We start from the raw sequence: 18,346 nt of genomic DNA on the forward strand, positions 1-18,346 counted from the left end.
TTAATCGCCGTTACTCAAACAAGTATGAAACGTATGCTGGCATATTCCTCCACAAGCCAAATCGGCTATATCATGATTGGGATACTCGCTGCAGACCCCGATAATGGCTATGCAAGTATGACAACTTATACGTTCATTCACATATTCATGAATCTAGGAACTTCTTCCTGTATTACCTTATTCGGCTTACGGTCTAGAAAAAGCCACTACTGCTCAATATGGTGCCGAGCTCCACCTGCTCCTTCCACTTCCAGCAGGTATACTGGTTGGGGTTCGAGCCCTCTTCGGTGCTCAATATAGGTTCCCCGCACATAACGCTTGCTCGCGGTAAGGGACTGAGAAGGGGAGACAGGGACTGAGAAGGGGTTCGATTCCTCTTCTAGCAACAAACTGATGTTCTGGGTAGTACAGGTCTACTATAGCTCCAAAGGGCAAAGGATTGGCTCCTGCTGGGAGTAAGAAGAAAAGGAGCCACCAGCCAATAGCCCTTCCCAAAAGGCAGTACAGGCCTACTATAGCCCCAGAGGTTCGAGCCCTCAAAGGCGCAACAAACTGATGTTTTTGTGGGCTCGCTAAACCAGAGCTATCGGCCTAGTAAATTGGGTTATAGAACATTCCCGGGCAAGCAAGCAAAAAGATTGAGCTGAAATGCCAACCCACCTCGAATGACTTCTCCTTAGCCCCCGTAACTAGGTTCGTTGCCCCCGTAACTCTGTCTACTGTCCTCTGTACTAGGCGTATTGCCCCCGTAACTCTGTACTAGGCGTATTGCCCCCGTAACTAGGCCTACTGCCCCTGCAACTAGGTGTGCTGCCCTCTACACTCTGCTTATTCAACTTAGGTGTGCTGCCCTCTACATTCTGCTTATTGCCCGGGCTTACGAATAGAACTGTTCTCCCCGTTCCCTGCCTGGGCACTAAAGTTGAGAACTTTTATTTGCTGGAAATAGAAAGAAAAGGAGCCACCAGCCAATAGCCCTTTCCAAAGGGCAGTACAGGCCTACTCTAGTTCCAGAGGTTCGAGGACTCAAAGGTGCGTATCATTTATACGCTGAGGTTACTGCGCCACGTAAGGCCTAGGAAAGAAGAAATTTGATTGCCGGGTAGTACATACGGGTTATGGAACATTCTCTGCCTTCGGCGCGGGAAGGCAGGTCTAGTCGAATCAATTTGGTTTCTAGAAATCCGCGGGCAACCGTATTTTCCCCTAGCCCACTTACTTGACAAGGGAAAAAGCCTTTCACAGTTAAGTTATTGGGCCCTGTAAAACCCTTATTTAACAGGTATTGGGCCCTTTATTTTCTTTTCTTTTATAGAACTACTCTTTAGCGGAAAGTCAAATTGGGTTGTAGAATTCGATTGCCTTTGCCGTTTAGGGCACTAAACCCAAAGCAAAGCAAGGCAAAGCAAAGCCGGTTTTAGGGCACTGAAGGGTTTCGGCTTCTCTTCCAGAGTCAGATTTGGGTTATAGGACGTTCCCAGCCTTTTAATAAGGGCACTGAAGTTTGCAAAGTTGATCTCAGCTCGCAGGCCTCTGAAGAAACCGCATGCCCGGGAAGAGCTACATTGGCAACTAGAAGCTCAGAAAGAGCTCTTCCCGACTGGTTTGGGCCTACCTTTTTAGTGCCCTAAAAGGCTGGGAATGTTCTATAACCCTTCTTTCCATTCCTAGGACTGCTTTCTTTTCTTTCGCTAAAATCAATCAATTTAGTGCCCGGCAATCAAGTCCCTAAAAGTGCCCGGCAATCGAGTTCTACAACCCAATTTTCCTGTCCTCGCCCCTCAGAAAGCAGCTTTTCCCTTCCCTGGGATTGTTACCTGGCAATAAACATTTCGTAAAGGGTTTACAGGGCCCAATCCCGGTTTTTGGACTAGGCTTTTCCCGTAATTCTATCCAGAGGGATTGCTTTTCGAAGAAAAAAAAAAGAGGGTTTCCCAAACCAAAAGGGAAAGGGAACCAAACCGTAGAGGAAGGGGAACAGGAGGATAAACCCCCCATCAGTAAGCTAAAAGTTCGAAACTTTATAAAAGAAAATAAAGGGTAGGGCCCAATACCTGTTTGTTTTCGGCGGAGAAATACGGTTGCCCTGTTGGGGGCGATATTGTTAGTTCTTTAATCGATTTGATGAAAAATAGGCTCTTCACGAGTTCAGGTTCAAGTGGTGTCAATTTCCTAAGCCACCAGAGAACAGTGGAAATGCTCCTAAGCCACCAGAGAACAGTGGAAATGCTCCTAAGCCACCGGAAAACAGTGGAAATACTGAGTTGCCGATGGAGTCCCCAAAGAACGGTGGAAATACTGAGTTGCCGATAAACCCTCCTTCCCCAGAGAGTAGTAATACTGAATGCCTGTCACCGGACAGATCAAGGGTCCAACCTATTAGGTTTCACGACAATATTCTCTTTGACCACAGTGTTCCTCCTCCCGTCGGTACCTCCAATGATCAAGGTGGAAATGAAATAGAGGCTGAAAGCTCAGCCTCTAATGGTGGGATTGACTTGAGCAATGTTGAATTTAGTATTAATGCTCCAAGCCCACACCGGGTGCATAGGTGTAACCTTTTTTTTACTAAATACTTTCCTTCCTTCTTGGGTTTACTAAAAGTTCCCTATGGCATTTCATTTAAGGTACTAGAAATCTTTAACCACTTCTTATTCTTAATATGGAGCCGAGCTCCACCTGCCCCTTTCACTTCCAGCCAATAGCCCTTGAGGGAGTACCGGCCTACTCTAAGAGCGGTAAGAGGTTCAACTCCTCTTCGGAGCAACATTCAGAGGTTACTACTAACTTTAGGACTGTCATAGGACTAGTAAAATTTGTAGAAACCAGTTTGCTTGCTGACTGGTCCAGGCGAAGCCCGGGAAGAGCTACATTGGCAACGACTTTGCTCAGGAAGAGCGATTCCCGACTGGTCCTAAGAGGGAAGGGCTTTTCCTAGGCTTTTGAAGAGCTTGGGCCTTTTAAGTCAGTTCTTTTTCCCGCGTAACCGGCTTAGGCTCAGCTCTTCCCGACTGGTTTGGGCAAAGGGAAGGGCTATACTGGTAACGGCTCAGAGCTCTTCCCGACCGGTTTGGGCGAAAGAGCTTTTTCCTTTTAGTTAGGGCCTTTTAAGCCAGTTCTTTCAGGGCGCTGGGTGGTCAGTTCTTGAAGGGTTTTCGCTGGGTGGTCGGTTCTTGAAGGGTTTTCGCTAGGTAGTCAGTTCTTGAAGGGTTGTAGAAATTGCCGGGCACTAAAAGCAGATTGAATTGAGAACAGGTAACGGGTACTAAAAGCAGATTGAATTTTACTGAAAAAGGTAGTGCAGGTATACTGTAAGAGGTTCGAGGACTCAAAGGTGCAACATAGTTTGACTACAGCAGAGGTTATTGCGTTAGAAGGCCGGTTATCCTTCAAAGCCGGCCAACGGAAAGGAAAGCAAAGAAGGGTTATAGAACTCTGATTGCCGGGCACGGGCACTAAGGCACTAAAGTTGAGAGCGGGCACGTTTCTCTAGCGGAGAGAGAGAAAGCAGGCCTAGAAATGGAAAGAAACCCGCTGGGTGGGAAGATTGGGGTTATAGAAATCAGGGCACTAAGGTTGGGAAGTTTTAGCTCAACGGTGGGGGTTTCTCCCCCTGTGAACCTCTTTTCCCTTCCACCGTATTTGATCCTCCGCTTTAATCAAAAGTGTCACTTCTGCCTGGGAAGAAATTTAGTATATAGATGAGGCTTTAGGCCTTTACTCCCACTTTCAAATAGGCCTTTCTGGTTTTCGAATTACGCGATGTACGGTGATGACTTAGTCATCGGCTGTCCTCGCTACGTGATGATGTACCGAGATCTCTGTCAACAGCTTGGTGTTGAAAATCAATGATGGGAAGTCTCTTGAGTCTATGAACTCGTCCTGCGTCAAGAGATTCTTCGGTTTTGACACCTTGTCTGTGAAGGAGGTTTCAGCGTCGCGTGCGTCTATCGTGATGTTGAAGTCCCTAGCGGAACGGGTGAGGGAGTATAGAGAACCTCGGTTCTCTGAAACTTATACGGAGCAGGGTACCGTGTAAGGTCGACCTTGGGTTGGGCAATAACATCTGGTGTTCGTCGGCCCAGGTTCAGTTGTCTAAGCGTTGGCTGAGGCACTGGCTCGTACTAACCAGTCTCTATGGCCCTTATCCTCTACCTTGGCTGTGGTGGTTATCCCAGTTTCTTTTGAAACCAGTCAACCACTATCACTACTTTTGGTTAGAGGGTTTGATTAGAGATCGGTTGTATCGGGAGATGGAGAAGGAATTTGAGATTCCTGACCTGTCACCCCCTTTACATCCCGAGTTCGCTGAGAAGTACGTACTTGGGCCATGGCTCAAGATATGGTTATCTCAGCTCTCTAAACGCCTGGTGAGTCTGGTTGAAAACCAGCCGATCGAAGATATTGCCGTTAAGTCTATTGCAGTTCCGAAGACGACAGCTAGGCCTTCGCCGAAAACCGAATTTCGATTCGGGCTTAAGTATAGGATCTATGATATGATGAGTTCAGTGGAGCGAGAGGAATACTTCTTGTTTCCGCTTTCTCCGACGCACTGTCAGAGTTCAGCCCAATCTGCCACTTAGCAGGTTCGAACCTTCGTGTGTAACATTTGGTTAGTGTGATCCTATCCTTACCTTAGTAAAATAGGCCTTTACTACCACTTCATTGAGATAAGGCACTCGCAAACCCGCCTACAATTTGGGTTATAGAACTCGATTGTCCCATTAAAGTTTGGATTCTACCCTTTCCTGCGCCTCGCACTCATGTTCCCGGGATTCTTCCATTGAACTCTCTCCCTGTTCCCGCTAGGTGGGGAGATTTGGGTTATAGAACACTCCCCTAGGGCACTTGATTTTAGGGCACTTGACTTTAGGGCACTTTCAAACAAAGGGCACTAAATTCAATGGATTTTCTTTTAGCTCGAGCTAAAACTAACCCTTAAACTAAACTAAACAGGGATATTTCTATAACCCGAATTGACTGACTGCAGGTAATTTTATATAGCCCTAATTGACGACAGGGGAACTTGAGAACCCCTGGTAACGGTGACGGGAAAGGCCTAGTCCAAAAACCGGTATTGGACCACGAAAAGAGAACAGGTAGATTCGTTCTATAACCCAAATTTACTACCTGCATTAGTGAGCTAAAAGTTCGAAACTAACTTTAGTGCCCATGCCAGGCAATCCACTCCTATAATCCTTCCTTCTTTAGTGCCCGTGCCCGACAGGTTCTATAACCCTTCCTTTCCCGTCCGAGAGGTCGGAGGCTCTTTAGCTGGCCTTAGAAGCCTGCCCACGCGGTGCCTTCTTCTGATTCTTCTTTAGGGCCTCAGCCTCTGCTTCCTGATTCGGACGATGGGCCTCTGCCTTCTGATTCTTCTCTGGGGACGAAGTTTCCGCCTTCCTCTGATTTGGACCACGGGACTCTGCTTCTGCCTTCGAAAGATTCAAACTTAGAGCCAGAAAGAGAGTATTTGAAGGGTTGCTCGAATGCCAGAAGATTCCGGGAAGAGAAGGCAAGGATGGAAGGCCACCGACGGATAGAAAGGGCAGGGGGCCACCGACGGATGGAAAGGGCGAGGATGGAAGGCCTCCGCCCAAGCCCTCTCCCGCGAAGCCGACCCATCCTCCTCCAACAGGGAAGAGCTAGCAAGGGGGAACCCGGCATCTGCTGAAACTTGCTGGCTTGCTCCTTCCGCTTCTATGCTTGCTTACGAGAGTAGCCTTAAAATAGAAGATGTAGGCACATAAGGCTAGCTTGCGAAAGTCGCCTTAAAAGAGAAAGAGAAGAAGTACCTTCAGTTCAGAAGGCCCTTCAGTTCAGAAGTCCCTGAAGAAGGCCTAGGAGATGTTTAATGGCAATAAGACTACTTAAAGGTAATCTGCGTGTCCAATCGTTGATTTCTTCTGAGTCAGTCAAACTATGTTGCACCGAAGAGGACTTGAACCTCTTATAGTTCTTAAAGTAGACCGGTACTCCCGATCGGGCTATTTACAGGAAGTAGAAGGAGCAGGTGGTGCTCTGCTTTAGTGCCCTCGCGGAAAAACTACTCTAATTAGCGTTCCCAATTGCCTACAGGGTCACCTTGCTTTTCAAACTCCTATTTTGTTAAGGGTTTGCCCACTAAGAGTCAATAAAAGTATCAACACGATACCACCTGGTTTAGGGCTCGCACGCTAACCGCTTGCAGGTATCCAATTAAGAATACTTAAAGCCCACGTCTGCCTCGCTTCCACGCTGGAGCCCTTTACTTTACACGGGTGGGTTCCCGGGACTACTTAAGTCATCCTACACGCTGCTACTCGCCAAGGTGGCCTGCTATCCGGATAATTAGTAAATAGAATTGGGTGGTCTAGTTCCCGGGCCTTCCCTACCTAGCAAGCAGCTCACAGCCAAGGCACCTAGCAAGCGATGAAAACGCCTGGCAAGCAATGGAAACACCCAGCAAGCAATGGCAGCACCTAACAAGAGGATAGGAGATGGAAGCATGGCTGTTCGAAGAAGATGATAACCCCCGAGAACAGGCTTGCGAGAAGCGGCACCCAACAGATGGAAGGGCCAGGGCCTAGCTTCGGGAACCCGTGCTTGGCTTTTTAGCCATAGCCTTTTAAAGCAAAGCAATAGTGTGCCATTTCTCCATCTCAACTTTCTTTATAGTGTGCCGAGCATGAAAAATGATTCAACTTTATTGCCGGGGGAGTGCGAGCATGAAAACGCTCCCGCTCTGTATGAGTGGCTATGGCTCGCCAGATAGGTAGAGGTGAAGCGTTGGTTAAGTCAGTCTTGTGATCTCAAGGGCTCAGCAGGATAGATATGTGCTCTGGATTCAGTGGATCTGAATCCTTTCCCTTTAGCTTGTTGGCTTGGCTTTTTGCGCTAAATTAAACCCGAGCCAAGCCATGACGAGGACTGAGAGATATGCTTCCTGATCGAAGATCCAACCAGCCAATCTCTCATGCTCGGGTATCGCTACCGCAATACGCAGGGAAAAGCAGGGAACCAGAAACCGATCTGAAGGCAGAAACCGATCTGAAGTTAGCAGAAACCGATCTGAAGGCAGAAACCGATCTGAAGGCGGGTTCCCGAAATCATCCTCGCCCGCTCCAAAAGAATGCTTTGAAGAGGGCGAATGAGAACGGATACGAGAGGGATCTCTATAATACGCAAATCCATCTCTAATTCCTTGGGGTTCCCTTCCCTGGAGGCTGGTGGAATCCAGAGCTATGCTATATCGTTCCATCTCTATAATTCCAATGGTTACGTGCTTGGCACTGAATGAAGGGGATTCGAACCCATAGCTATCAGTGCTTCGGGGTCTTGGCCCGATAGCTATCAGTGCGCCCTTGCTTCCGGGGATTCGAACCCCAGCTCCAATTTAGCTATCAGTGCTTCCGGGGGGAAAAACCATATATTGGCGGAGCCCTTATCGTTTAGGGTCCTTCCCTCGTGAGAGGGTCGGATGTGGGGTGGAACCCACAGCGTGTCTGAGTCTTTCGAGATGATGATGCGTCCCAGCCGCACTGTTATCGGCTCTCTGGAGTAATCCGGAGCGTATGATAGCAATAACGGCACACTTCCTCTCGGGGAAAGAGCCGGGCCCTATAACGATTCGTTTGAGAGTTCGCTGTAGAATACCGGGATCGTGCGGGTCTTGCCCATTGACCAACCTGACGTACTCGACCTCATCAACCAGTAAACAGGCAGCCAGGTATCCAGGGAAGAGAGGCACGCAGAAGCTCCACAAGCCTTTGATAGCTAACTGACGGGTTCTCTCCCTAACGGCCTCCATCTTATTCCTATCGATAAACCACTTAAAAGGATATGTGATGATATAGGTAGGAACAAACGGGGCGGTTCGTAAGGGACCAGGCACAAAATACTGGTATATGTCGTGAGCGAATTTCCCGACCTTGTGTAGCGCACTACTTCTATTGATTGCCTTGTTGTCCAAATGCTCGCATAGCTTGGTGCTGATATCGAGGAGCAGGCGCTGTCTATCAGCAGGATTGAGATGAGTGGAATCCGAGAGGACCGTACGTACCACCTTAATCGCTTTAGACATGGCTGCAATGGCTACCTTATCGGAGAAGAATTTGAGGATACCCAAAGCACCCAGGATTGATATGGGATTCATAGATTTATCCTACTATAGGAATAAGTTTTCTCACGGGAAGTCTTCGCGTTTCGGATATTCAATCAATATTAGATTAGTTGGAGCTAGGTGTTCCCCCGAAGATCAAGTTTGAAGTGGGTCAGCCTTTAGGCTCCCTCTCTTCTTGGCCTTCGTTTGCCTTGCTTCACCACCTTACAATTCAGCAGTGTGCTGAAGAGTGTGGTATTGAGGGTTGGCACTGATAGCTACCGTGCCAAGATATGCCCCCGGAAGCAAGGGCGCACTGATAGCGTTATCGGAGCTACCGGTTCAAATCCTCTTCAGTGCCGAGCACGTAACCTTAGAAATTCCACCTTAGAAGGGAACCCCATGCTTCTGCTCCTGCACTCAATGCAATTTCTCCCTCCTTTCAGGCAGGACATTTCCCGGAACGAAAACGAAGTGAAAACGCAAAATTAGCTCCATACCTCTCTTGGTATTTAAGTAGAATTGTCATTTCTCTGGGATCTAGGCGTAATTGGAATTCCTCTTCGTTCCACTTATTATTAAATGAATCAGGATGCCGAAAGAACAGATCTCTTTTGCAATACAGGGGGAGGAGGTGCATCCGTCTGGTATCTATGTCCCTCCCCCTCAATCGAATGGGAGGGTGGAGTAACTAACTCCACGCCGAATGAGAGTCGTGTGTGAATGGGAGGTATACAGGCTCGCAGCATCCATGAATAATTACTAATGGAGTGATTGCTTCTGATGGGATCTGTATCACCCAATTGGAAATCGGGAAATCGATTCGGAACAACTAAGAATCTATCCCGGGGATGGAGTCACTTTCCCTACCTCAATTCCGGGAACCAATCCCATTTCTTAATAACTGATGAAGCTTGCACTCACTTCCAGAAATCACTTTTTCCCGTCTATCATCGAAGATTGAGTTGCTATCCGGTTTCTTAGATTGTTAAGATGTGTGAATAGCACAAAGTTGCAGGAAAGGTGTAGCATTGGAAATGCTATGTAGACTCTTGTTTACCGGGGGTTCGAATCCCCCCCTTTCCCCTTCGCATTCCGTCATTGACTCTGTTGTGGCACCCCAAAGAATTGCTAATCCTTTGAATGCTTCCAGTGGGTATTCCCGATTCCAAATAATAATTCCAAAACGATATAGCTCTGGATTCCCCCGGAATTGAGTATTATAGAATAAAGAAGGATTAGCTAGGCTTTGCAGGAAACAGGGCGAATGAAAGAAGTCAGCCGGGAAGCGCAGGAACCATCTCCCTTGCCGGAACCCTTCCAACCCTTTCCCTCTCCCTTCGATATCGCCTACCAAGAACTGAACTGCTTTTCCCTCTGCTTTTCCCGCTTGCTTTTTTCCCTTGCACTCACCTCTGCTTTTCCCTCTGCAGAAGGATTCATGGTTCACACGAATGAAGGTTCGGAGTCCCTGTTTGCTCTTCGCTCATTTCTTCCGATTCGTCAATACGAGAAACCCCCCTATCGACTCCAAATCAAACCTTTTCGAATGGACTCGGTTGCGAGGCTCAAAGGTTCTGCTGAATCCGCCTCAAGAAATACGTACGGGCACTGGGAACAAACGGGGTCTTTCAGGACTGAAAGGATAATGGGAAGAATCTTTCTAAATAGAGAGAAGATCGCATCGCATGATGTCAGAGAACAAATTCGGTTAGCAATCAACTGGTTCATTCCAAGTAGTCGATTCCCCGTTCATTCAATTGTTTGTTGCCGGTTCTCATTAACGATACAGCATAGGCGGCCTGCTATCCGGATAATTAGTAAATAGAATTAAGCTTTGTTTACACTTCCTGGGGAGAATCTGTTGGGGGGATATTCAGGTAATAAAGATCTCAAGCTTCTCCCGGTCACCGGCAAGCTTTTGCTTTTCCCTCGCACTCACCGGCAAGCTTTTGCTTCCCGTTGTTCCCGAGAAGGATTAGCTAGGCTTTGCTTCTTGGAGGCGGTCCACGTGAATCCCTCCAAGATAGCAAGCCGATGAACAACAGTATCTGGCTGGCAGCCCGCAGCAGGAAGGAAGTTTCGCTTCAACGGTTGAGTTGGCCTCTACCTCTCAAATCGCCTCTACCGCTTCGGGTGGGGAAACTTGCACGTGTGGTTCTGACCGGGGGGCGAAAACAAATCTGCCGGCACTGCACTTTCCCAGCGCTACGCGCTTACCCCGTACCCCCGAGACCGGGATCAATTGCCAAGTTCCCCCCGGCCTTACCCTTTGGTGCCGACGAAGCCTTTTCTCCCTCAACAAACTGCCATGAATATCAAGAACAGACCTCGTGTTGGCTTTGCCAACGCAAGTACCTCTAAGAACTAAATCCGAAGGGTAAAATGAAAACGTTCTTTCAACTAATACTGGATAGAGAACTGGCTGGAAAGCCATTACGGCCTCCCATTCTGGAAGGTCTGGGAACATAAAAGGTTTCTGCGAGAAAAAAGTTGGGGCAGGTCGACCCCAATGACGCCCGATCCATTTGGCGGGAGGATTGGGTCGACTTCAACCTTTTTTCTCGTCAATGTTCAAAGGGGGTTCCTCCTGAGGATGAGGTTTATACCTTTCTCGAAAGTAAAGTCTTAAGCCCGACTTAGCCCAGGAATATATCCGGTGGAGGCCCAGCCGCTGGCGTTGACGACGAGACAAGGAGGGCTATTCTCCGTGAAATCAGAAGCACCAACGAGTCATTTAGGGGAGATGTAGCGGCGGATGTCTATAAAGACTTTGGCGATCTTCCTCCATTCGAAGGCAGAGTGCACGCTGGTAAAATCTCGTACTATGCGAGTTTGATGGCTTGCTACTAGGGCGGCTATTAGAATTGCTTTCTGCGGAAGAGGGTTTGGTTTATCCCACCGTCGAAATAGCCACGGAAGCCATCGAAATAGGGAATTCCCAGCGGTGTGCTGCGACCCACCTCAACTCTTCACGTCGTCGAGCGCGCCACAGATGAAGCCAGCCTAAAGCGCCCCCTACAAGCGTTAGCGGGCGCCTTCGGCGCATGGAAAAGCGCTATAGCTTTCTTGCTTCGCACCCTGCAGCTCCGCCTGGGAGAGAGACGAAGCCTGCGAAGGAGCAAGCTTCCCCGGCAGGTTCGAGTTCTACAGCAAAAAACAATCCTGATTCGTCATGTTCTCTTCTATGCTTCACTCCCAGCATAGCTAATGACGAGGCAGGGTGGAACGAACGAAGCGCCCGCGGCCCACCATCAGGTGCCATTATGCCATGTAGTAGTAATGGCATAATCAACTTCTAAAGAAAACCACCCAGATCTTCGGAATGACCGCCAAAATATGCATTATGATTAAATCCCTCGAAAAACCACCGACGAGGCATCCGCATAACACATGCCGGATTGGATTGCCTAGGAAACGAATCTTATATACAGTGTTATGATTACTTCACATTGATAAGAAGTCTAGAGAACAATCTGAAACGGGAATACATAAATAATTGCCGGTCATAGAAACGGAAACACATAAATTGCGCGAAAAGTTACTTTGGTTGAAATTCCACCATCCCCTTGGAGTTCAATTGAAGATTCTCCTTTATTACCAAACCGGTTCGGAGTTAGTTGTTAAACCCCAGTCAAATTGGAAATCAGGTCCTTATTCATGGAAGTACGAAATCCGTGTTTGCACGAACAAATCCAGGGCCGCAGGACGTAGTACAATCAAATCAAGGGCTTGCCTTGCCGGGGAAGCGCTATGCGCTACCCCTAAGAGGACAGAGAAGCGCATAGCGCTTACCCCGTCCCCCACCCGGGGGACACTCGACCGGAAAGGGAGAGGGTGATAGCTACCCTTTCCACCATGCTGTATTGCTGCGCATGCGGAGGGGCAGGATCGCACTATCTGTTTGGCTGTGCAGAATCCTGTTGAAATTTGCTTTTGTTTAGTTTATGCGCCAGCTTCGAACAGGCAACACCTTGGATCGTGCAGAGTAGTGGCCACATACACGAACATGATGCAGTGTGCTTAGCTTCCGTGTGAGATCATGGCACCTATGTAGTTAATTGGAAGGAAGGAGGAAAAACCAACCACAGGCCGGAGGCCCACTTAACCACACAAGCCGAAGGCCCACCGCTTAACCAGCCCACTCATGGATAACATCAGCTATATGGTATACCCTATGCCGGCAGCGCGAAGCGATCAATCATCGTATATGTGATTGATGACGTCGACATTGGGGTGTACCCATGGTACTACCTTTCTTCCGGTGTCATGGATGCTTCGAATAGAAGGAAAAAACCAAAGAATCCACGAGGAGTTACTGGAGAGAAAAAGCACTGAAGAGATTGACCAATAGTAACAGGAGGTCCGCTGGGAGGAATTCATCGGGGCGTATTACGGTTTTTCACCGGGGAGGTGGATCGAAGTGATTGTAGTGAAGAATTGATTGGAAATGAAGCACTTCGTCTCTGGGCATTGCGGAAAGGATCGAATATGACCCAAATTGTTCTTCTCGGATTGCTTCAGTATGATGGATTGAAGGAGTGCTACGCCCCGGAAAGTGCAAAGCGCTTTCTAAAGCGAGGGCGCCGCGGAGGTGGAGAACGCATAGCGCTCTCTGGGCGCGGGGAATCAAACGTAAAGCGCTGGAGAGTTTTCGGCAAAACGAAAGGAGAATTCTCGAACCCAAGCATAGCTTTGAAAGACGGCCGGAGGCAGATGAAAGGCCGAGAAATGAGGCGTGCAAAGTAGATCGTACACCTTCCGTGTGACCCGTTGGTCTTAAGCAATGTCTTTCGCGAAGCGACCCACGTTGCTCTCATAGGCAACGAGAACTTCGATCAGATGCGGGTATCCAATCCCGCCAATGGCTGAGATGTACAGCTGACTCCCGGGCCTTGATGAAAGAATGGCCACCTTCGAAGTTGCAGGAGCAAAAGGCCCAGGCCGTAGCAGGATGAACCAATGTGAATGAGTGTAAGCTTCGTGGCCCAAACACGATCGGTGCTGACCACACTGGGGGCCTGTTATCATGGTAGCGAGAGAGGCCAAGGCGGTGACGATTGAGAGGTTGTCACTGAGCAGCATTCCCAGTCGTACGAGAAGAGGGGTCAATTGGCAAGGCCATACGCTCGTGGGGCTTCTCGCGGAATATAGCTCACATCCAAACATCTGATTGAGGAACGGGGCAACGCCCATGAAGCTCCGGAAACGGAAGGCCTGCCAGGCCATATGCCCATGGGTGCAGCAGGATTCCTCAAAAAAAATAGGCTGACCCGAAGACTCAGGACCTTGGCCACGAATGGCTGAAGATATGAGCAGAATGAGAATTCTGGCGTATCATTCCTGACCCGAGGCCTTGACCGAATGTTCAGGCTCTCCGATCAGGGATTGCAGAGCCAGTGAGGATTCGAGTTCTTAGGAAGAGCCGTATGAGGCCTACAGCCCATGCACGGTTCGGAAGCCAAGCCCCAGCAGTAATGGTGCGGCTTAGGCTAACACTCATACATTAGCTAGTTATTAATTAGAAGCAGGCAGGATGGTGATGAATTATGATTGGTCTAAACCTTCAACCTCGTTCAACACAGCGAATGAGGGCCGAAAGTGGTTGGAAGAGAAGCTCCCATGGGGGAGCCGTCAGAGTGGTTCTTGGCTACGCCCTGGGGGAGACCACGCTGACCCTTATAGTGATAAGAAATACGTACCTGATTCGTATTTTTAAACGGTAGGAAATTGCATACCATCAGCCCATATAGCTAGGGGCGCATGGGTACATAATACCGAATGGAAGCCAGGTCAAGGCGCAGGGTCGACTTGAGCTGCAGGAATCAAAGCTAAAACAATTGAGAAAGAGAATACATAACGTATTGTGCGGTCACTTCTAGGTGTTCACAAACCTATAGATTCCTGATGCTGAGCCACTATCGGTACAGTGTCTAATCCCAACCATGGTACACGTAAGCCTGACAAAGCAGGGCAAAGCCGGTGGTTAGGCAGACGCCCCATTGTTTGAGGTGTTGCTATGAATTTGGTTGATTATTCTTATGGAGGAGGCGAAGGATGCACGAAAGGAGGTAGACCTTCGGTGTCACCTTGGGGAAAGCCCACCAAAAGTGGATTTAAAACAGTAGTGAGAAAACGCAGAAATTAGTTCACGGCATGATCTGTATGGAAAGGCCCTTCCGTTGATGCTTGCTCGTCAAGAAGGACGAAAAGGATAAGGATCAAGTGGAGAATCTGGTCACGTAGATTTTCTACTTCGCCTAAATCTGATGGTTGCTATGCATAGATTCATAACGGATAATCCTCTATCCGTTTAAAGATTACGAAAGAAAAGGTTGGTCATAAATTTGGAGAGTCTGCTTCTACATGAAAAACCTCGAGAACAACCAAGATCAAACGAAGGGAAAAGGTACGGTAATATAATACGGCACAAAAAGTAAATCCGATTCCAGTCAGACTTAATCCGAACTACCATTCAGATTCAAGTCGGTTTAGTGAGGGCGACCGCGGAGTCACCGAATGAATTGCCTGCCGCATGTCGGTCGGGACATTGCAGATGTCCGCAACGAGACGGACACAACTTATTCTAACGCTGGAAGACCACAGCGACAAAAAGCACCCCGGGGAACGAAGGGGGGGAGACCAGAGCATGTCATGAAAGGAGCACACTGAGCCTAACCAATCCTTGGGCTTCGACCGTGTCTCCAAAGCACAGTTGAATGTAGATATCATGAACGCGAGGTGCGGGAAGGATACCAAGCCTAGCTTTTCAGGAGGGAAGGCAACACCACGCCTTCTCTGTACATGCGCTGATCGCTAGCGCATGTATCTGGACAAGGGGGGCCTGAGCCCTTCAGGAAGGAAGCCCTGCGGCTTAGGCCTAAAGCGCACTGTGCTTCAACAAATGAGAGTATTCGGTGGAACCGGTGAACCACGCATCTAACCCGCGGGCGGACGCGTGGGGCAGAAGGCTCGTAGTACCTGCCTACCTATCGCGGACCTCGCGGTAGGAAGGCGCAGCTATGCAGTAGAAGGGAAGGAGCCTAGATCGACGTACCCACCCAATAGGGACGTTGCACACTCAAGCAGTACAGAGATATCGGGTCAACTCTCGGATGAGACTGAACAGCTACGAACCGCTTCGACATATGCCGATCGACCCTGTGCCCTTCGGTCAGAGATTAAGTCATCATTGAAACAAGGGAAAACCTCGTGAAAGACTTCGATCTGTGGATAGCCCAAGCCGCCCAGTTGAAGCTGTCGCGGTCACTAGCAGGCACCTGGATGGAATCACTTCAAACTCTACGAGATTCAGTGAGCCAAGGCCGAAGGCTTTGACTGAAAACGCTCCGCGTTTTCTTCTTTCCGAGCCTTCGACCCACGTTTGATTGGGAGAGCGCACAGAGTGATTTTTTGGCGCCGTGGGCATTTTGGAGAAAAAGCTTCGCGTTTTCGAAAGGAAAGAATGACAACCCTCGCCTTCCGGGGACCCTTACCACGCGAAATCGCCCCGTCCCCTCTAAGGCTCCCCCCGCGAGGGGGGAGCTGGCTCCCCGGGGGGGAGACGGGGGAAGGGCCGGAGGCGAGGAGGCGCTTTTCTTTTGCGCGCTCCGAAGGTTATCCCGGAATGAGGTAAAGGAGCGCTTGCCGCGCTTACCTTGTCATTTCCTGGGTTCCTATCGGAACCGCGCCTTGGTTGGCCCATTCTGAGCCGCGTGCGGAAAAGCTATGCGCATTTTTCTTCCCGGTTGACGGGAGCTAACCGAGTACAAAAATGCTATCGCATTTTCCCTCCACCCCCAAAGTCTCCTCTTCAGGGGGACGGGGTAAGTGCCTACGGCACTTCCCGTCCTTTGGACCACCACACAAATACTCTCGTTCCTTAGGAACCTCAACCATACGGTCGAGTTGCCGAGGCAACCTCGTGAGGCAGCGTTGAGTGCCCCCTTTTCAGAGCTGCGCTCAGCTTTGGACAACCCTGCCCTACCGGAGGGCCGGGCCGGCCTCAAAACTCTTTCTGTTTCCCGGATGACGGGACGCACAGCACAGTGAAACCGCCTGCGGCCTTGAATCGCTATGCCTAAAAGCGAAAGCCACGGCTTTCCCCTCGGCCCACCCGCGCCGTGGAGCAAGCAGCATCGCCGCTCGACTTACGGGAAAGCGTTTGGCGGTTTTCTTGGCTACGCTTGGTCCTAGAGCTCTATATCTAAACTCCGGTTCAATCTGGAGAAGGCTTTGATGACTCGGGCTAGGGGGCAACAATAGGGGAAGAGGGCTTGCGAAACAAGATAGAAAAACAACAAGAAAGAGGGGAACAAAAATACGTATTCTCTTCTCCGAGGCCGAAACACTGGCAGGATAAGAAGCAACCTTCCTCCTCAAAGGTGCCTGAAGACGGGGACAAGGGCAAGGCGCTCGGGGAAGAGAACAAGCGGGGACTTTTTCTCTAGAGGCCTCGTTCCGCGTTCGTGGGCTTGCTTTCTCTTGTTAAGCGGACTGCACATACGTGGAACAATTAATGATAGCTGCGTAACTGTCCTTTCCTTTCTTCCGTTCGCTTTGCGAAGCACTTGATCCGCAGAATTAGGACCGCAGGCTTAATTCGCAGAATCAAGGGAACTTTTTACAAAGCTGTAATCGGGAGGCACACGACGGGAAGTCCGACCGATAAGCGGGAAGGGTAACACAAAGGGCAATTGGAGGAAATGAGAACGGGCCGGGCCAGAACCTCCCGTTATGCGAGGAAAGTGGAGGGGAGAAGGAAAGGCATTCCTTTCTCTCCGGTAGAATGTCGAAACCGTCAGGATCGAGCAGCATCGCTGCTTGGTCGGCGGAGAGAAGCAAGTGCACAGCGTGGGGGGCTTGCGGAGGATCAAGCGCTTCTATTTTGTCCCCTTCACCCGGAATCCACCGCGATATAGGCAACTTGGGTCGGAGAGCCGTGTGATGGGCAACCACCTCGCACGGTTCGGAGAGCACTTGATTGAGTCTGCGCTGGTGAATGGAAGCCCGCCTTTCACACGGCTTTTACCACAGCCAGACAGAGTAACTCTTGACCCTATCTATTATTACGGAAAATCGTTGCATCGGGATGTAGATTTTAGATATCTTTTCTGTTCAATTTTTTCCGGGATTTTGTCCGGAGGGAGAAGGAATAGAACTAGGGGGGAGAGGGAGAGAACTAGAGGAAAAAGGAATAGAACTAGAGAAAGAAATCACAAAGTTGACCTTCGTCTCGGTAGGTGTATTATTCATCATTTCCCCAAAAGGACACTCATTCATGTATTCTCTTTTCCGGTTTAATGACGCCCACCACCACTTCCTGGTTGATGACACTGTTGATGACGCTAATCAAGAGGGCGACCGGTCTAGTTCCTGCATAAAAACATTGTACAAGCTCAATTATGTACTGTACAAAGGCGTTGCACTTACTCTTGCTCGGTAACGAACGCGGGGACCGAAGCATGTGCAGCAAGAAGGTTAAAGTCCGAAGAACTTTGTTGTTGGCGAAACGAACAAGGGCCGAAGGCCCGTATTTCAAACCAAAAAGTCTACAGGCCTCAGGGGATAACCCAACAGCATAGAGCAAGCCTGCTTCCGGTATTAAGACGAGGGCGAAGCTTGGCGAATCGAAGTTCCTTTCAGGGCTGGCTACCCGGCGGCAGCTAACCATTAGCACTTAAGCTCTGCGAATGGGGAGCGCGAACGCACGCTGCCTTGCTCTATGCCTACTGAGGGTTCTGATTAATCAGGCTAAATGGCCTTCCCTCGACCGTATCATTGCACAAAAGGGAAAGGAAAGGATGGAGCAGATTACCCATATTACTGGGGACAAAACACTAAATGACATCCTAACACGGGGCGTTCGATCAACAATTGGACAAGCCATGTAGGAAACAACGGTGAGATCCTATAGGGGGAAAGCCCTGGGAAGAAGTCAGAGGGCCCGTACCACTTGCTTACCCCCAAGGACCTAGCAATAGGAAAGCACTTGGCGAATGCCAAGTAGAAGGGAAGGAGCCTATGCACTTGTCACGCCCCGAGAGCCGGGGGCGGCCGGCGGGGAGAAATTGTAACTCAGCTTATGCTTTCCCGGGACGGGATAAATTGCGAGGTAAGCGCGAAACGCGCTCCGGGGGAGCGCTTCAGCCGGAATGGGGCGATAGCCTTCAAAGTACTGGGGTGGCAAAGCCCCCCGGGAGGGGGGCGAGATCGAAGGGAGAGGGCCCCGCCAAGCATAGCGCTTCCCCGCCAGCGCCGTTGAAA

The 18,346-nt window shown here is 49.6% G+C and overlaps 1 protein-coding gene across 1 annotated transcript; it reads left to right on the top strand.

The window, feature by feature from the left end:
- Window positions 1-12,227: 12,227 nt before the first annotated feature.
- LOC147878122 (Nucleic acid-binding, OB-fold-like protein) lies at window positions 12,228-15,544 on the top strand. The gene is given in 4 exon segments (XM_087372412.1): window positions 12,228-12,248; window positions 12,367-12,832; window positions 13,163-13,244; window positions 13,246-15,544. Coding segments are annotated over 4 exon segments (711 nt in total). The 3' UTR covers window positions 13,388-15,544.
- Window positions 15,545-18,346: the final 2,802 nt, after the last annotated feature.

This window comes from Dipteris shenzhenensis, unplaced genomic scaffold (genome assembly GCF_047967505.1).
Source record: "Dipteris shenzhenensis isolate YYH24624 ecotype China unplaced genomic scaffold, Dip_SZ_1.0 scaf0543, whole genome shotgun sequence".
Classification (NCBI taxonomy): Eukaryota; Viridiplantae; Streptophyta; class Polypodiopsida; order Gleicheniales; family Dipteridaceae; genus Dipteris; species Dipteris shenzhenensis.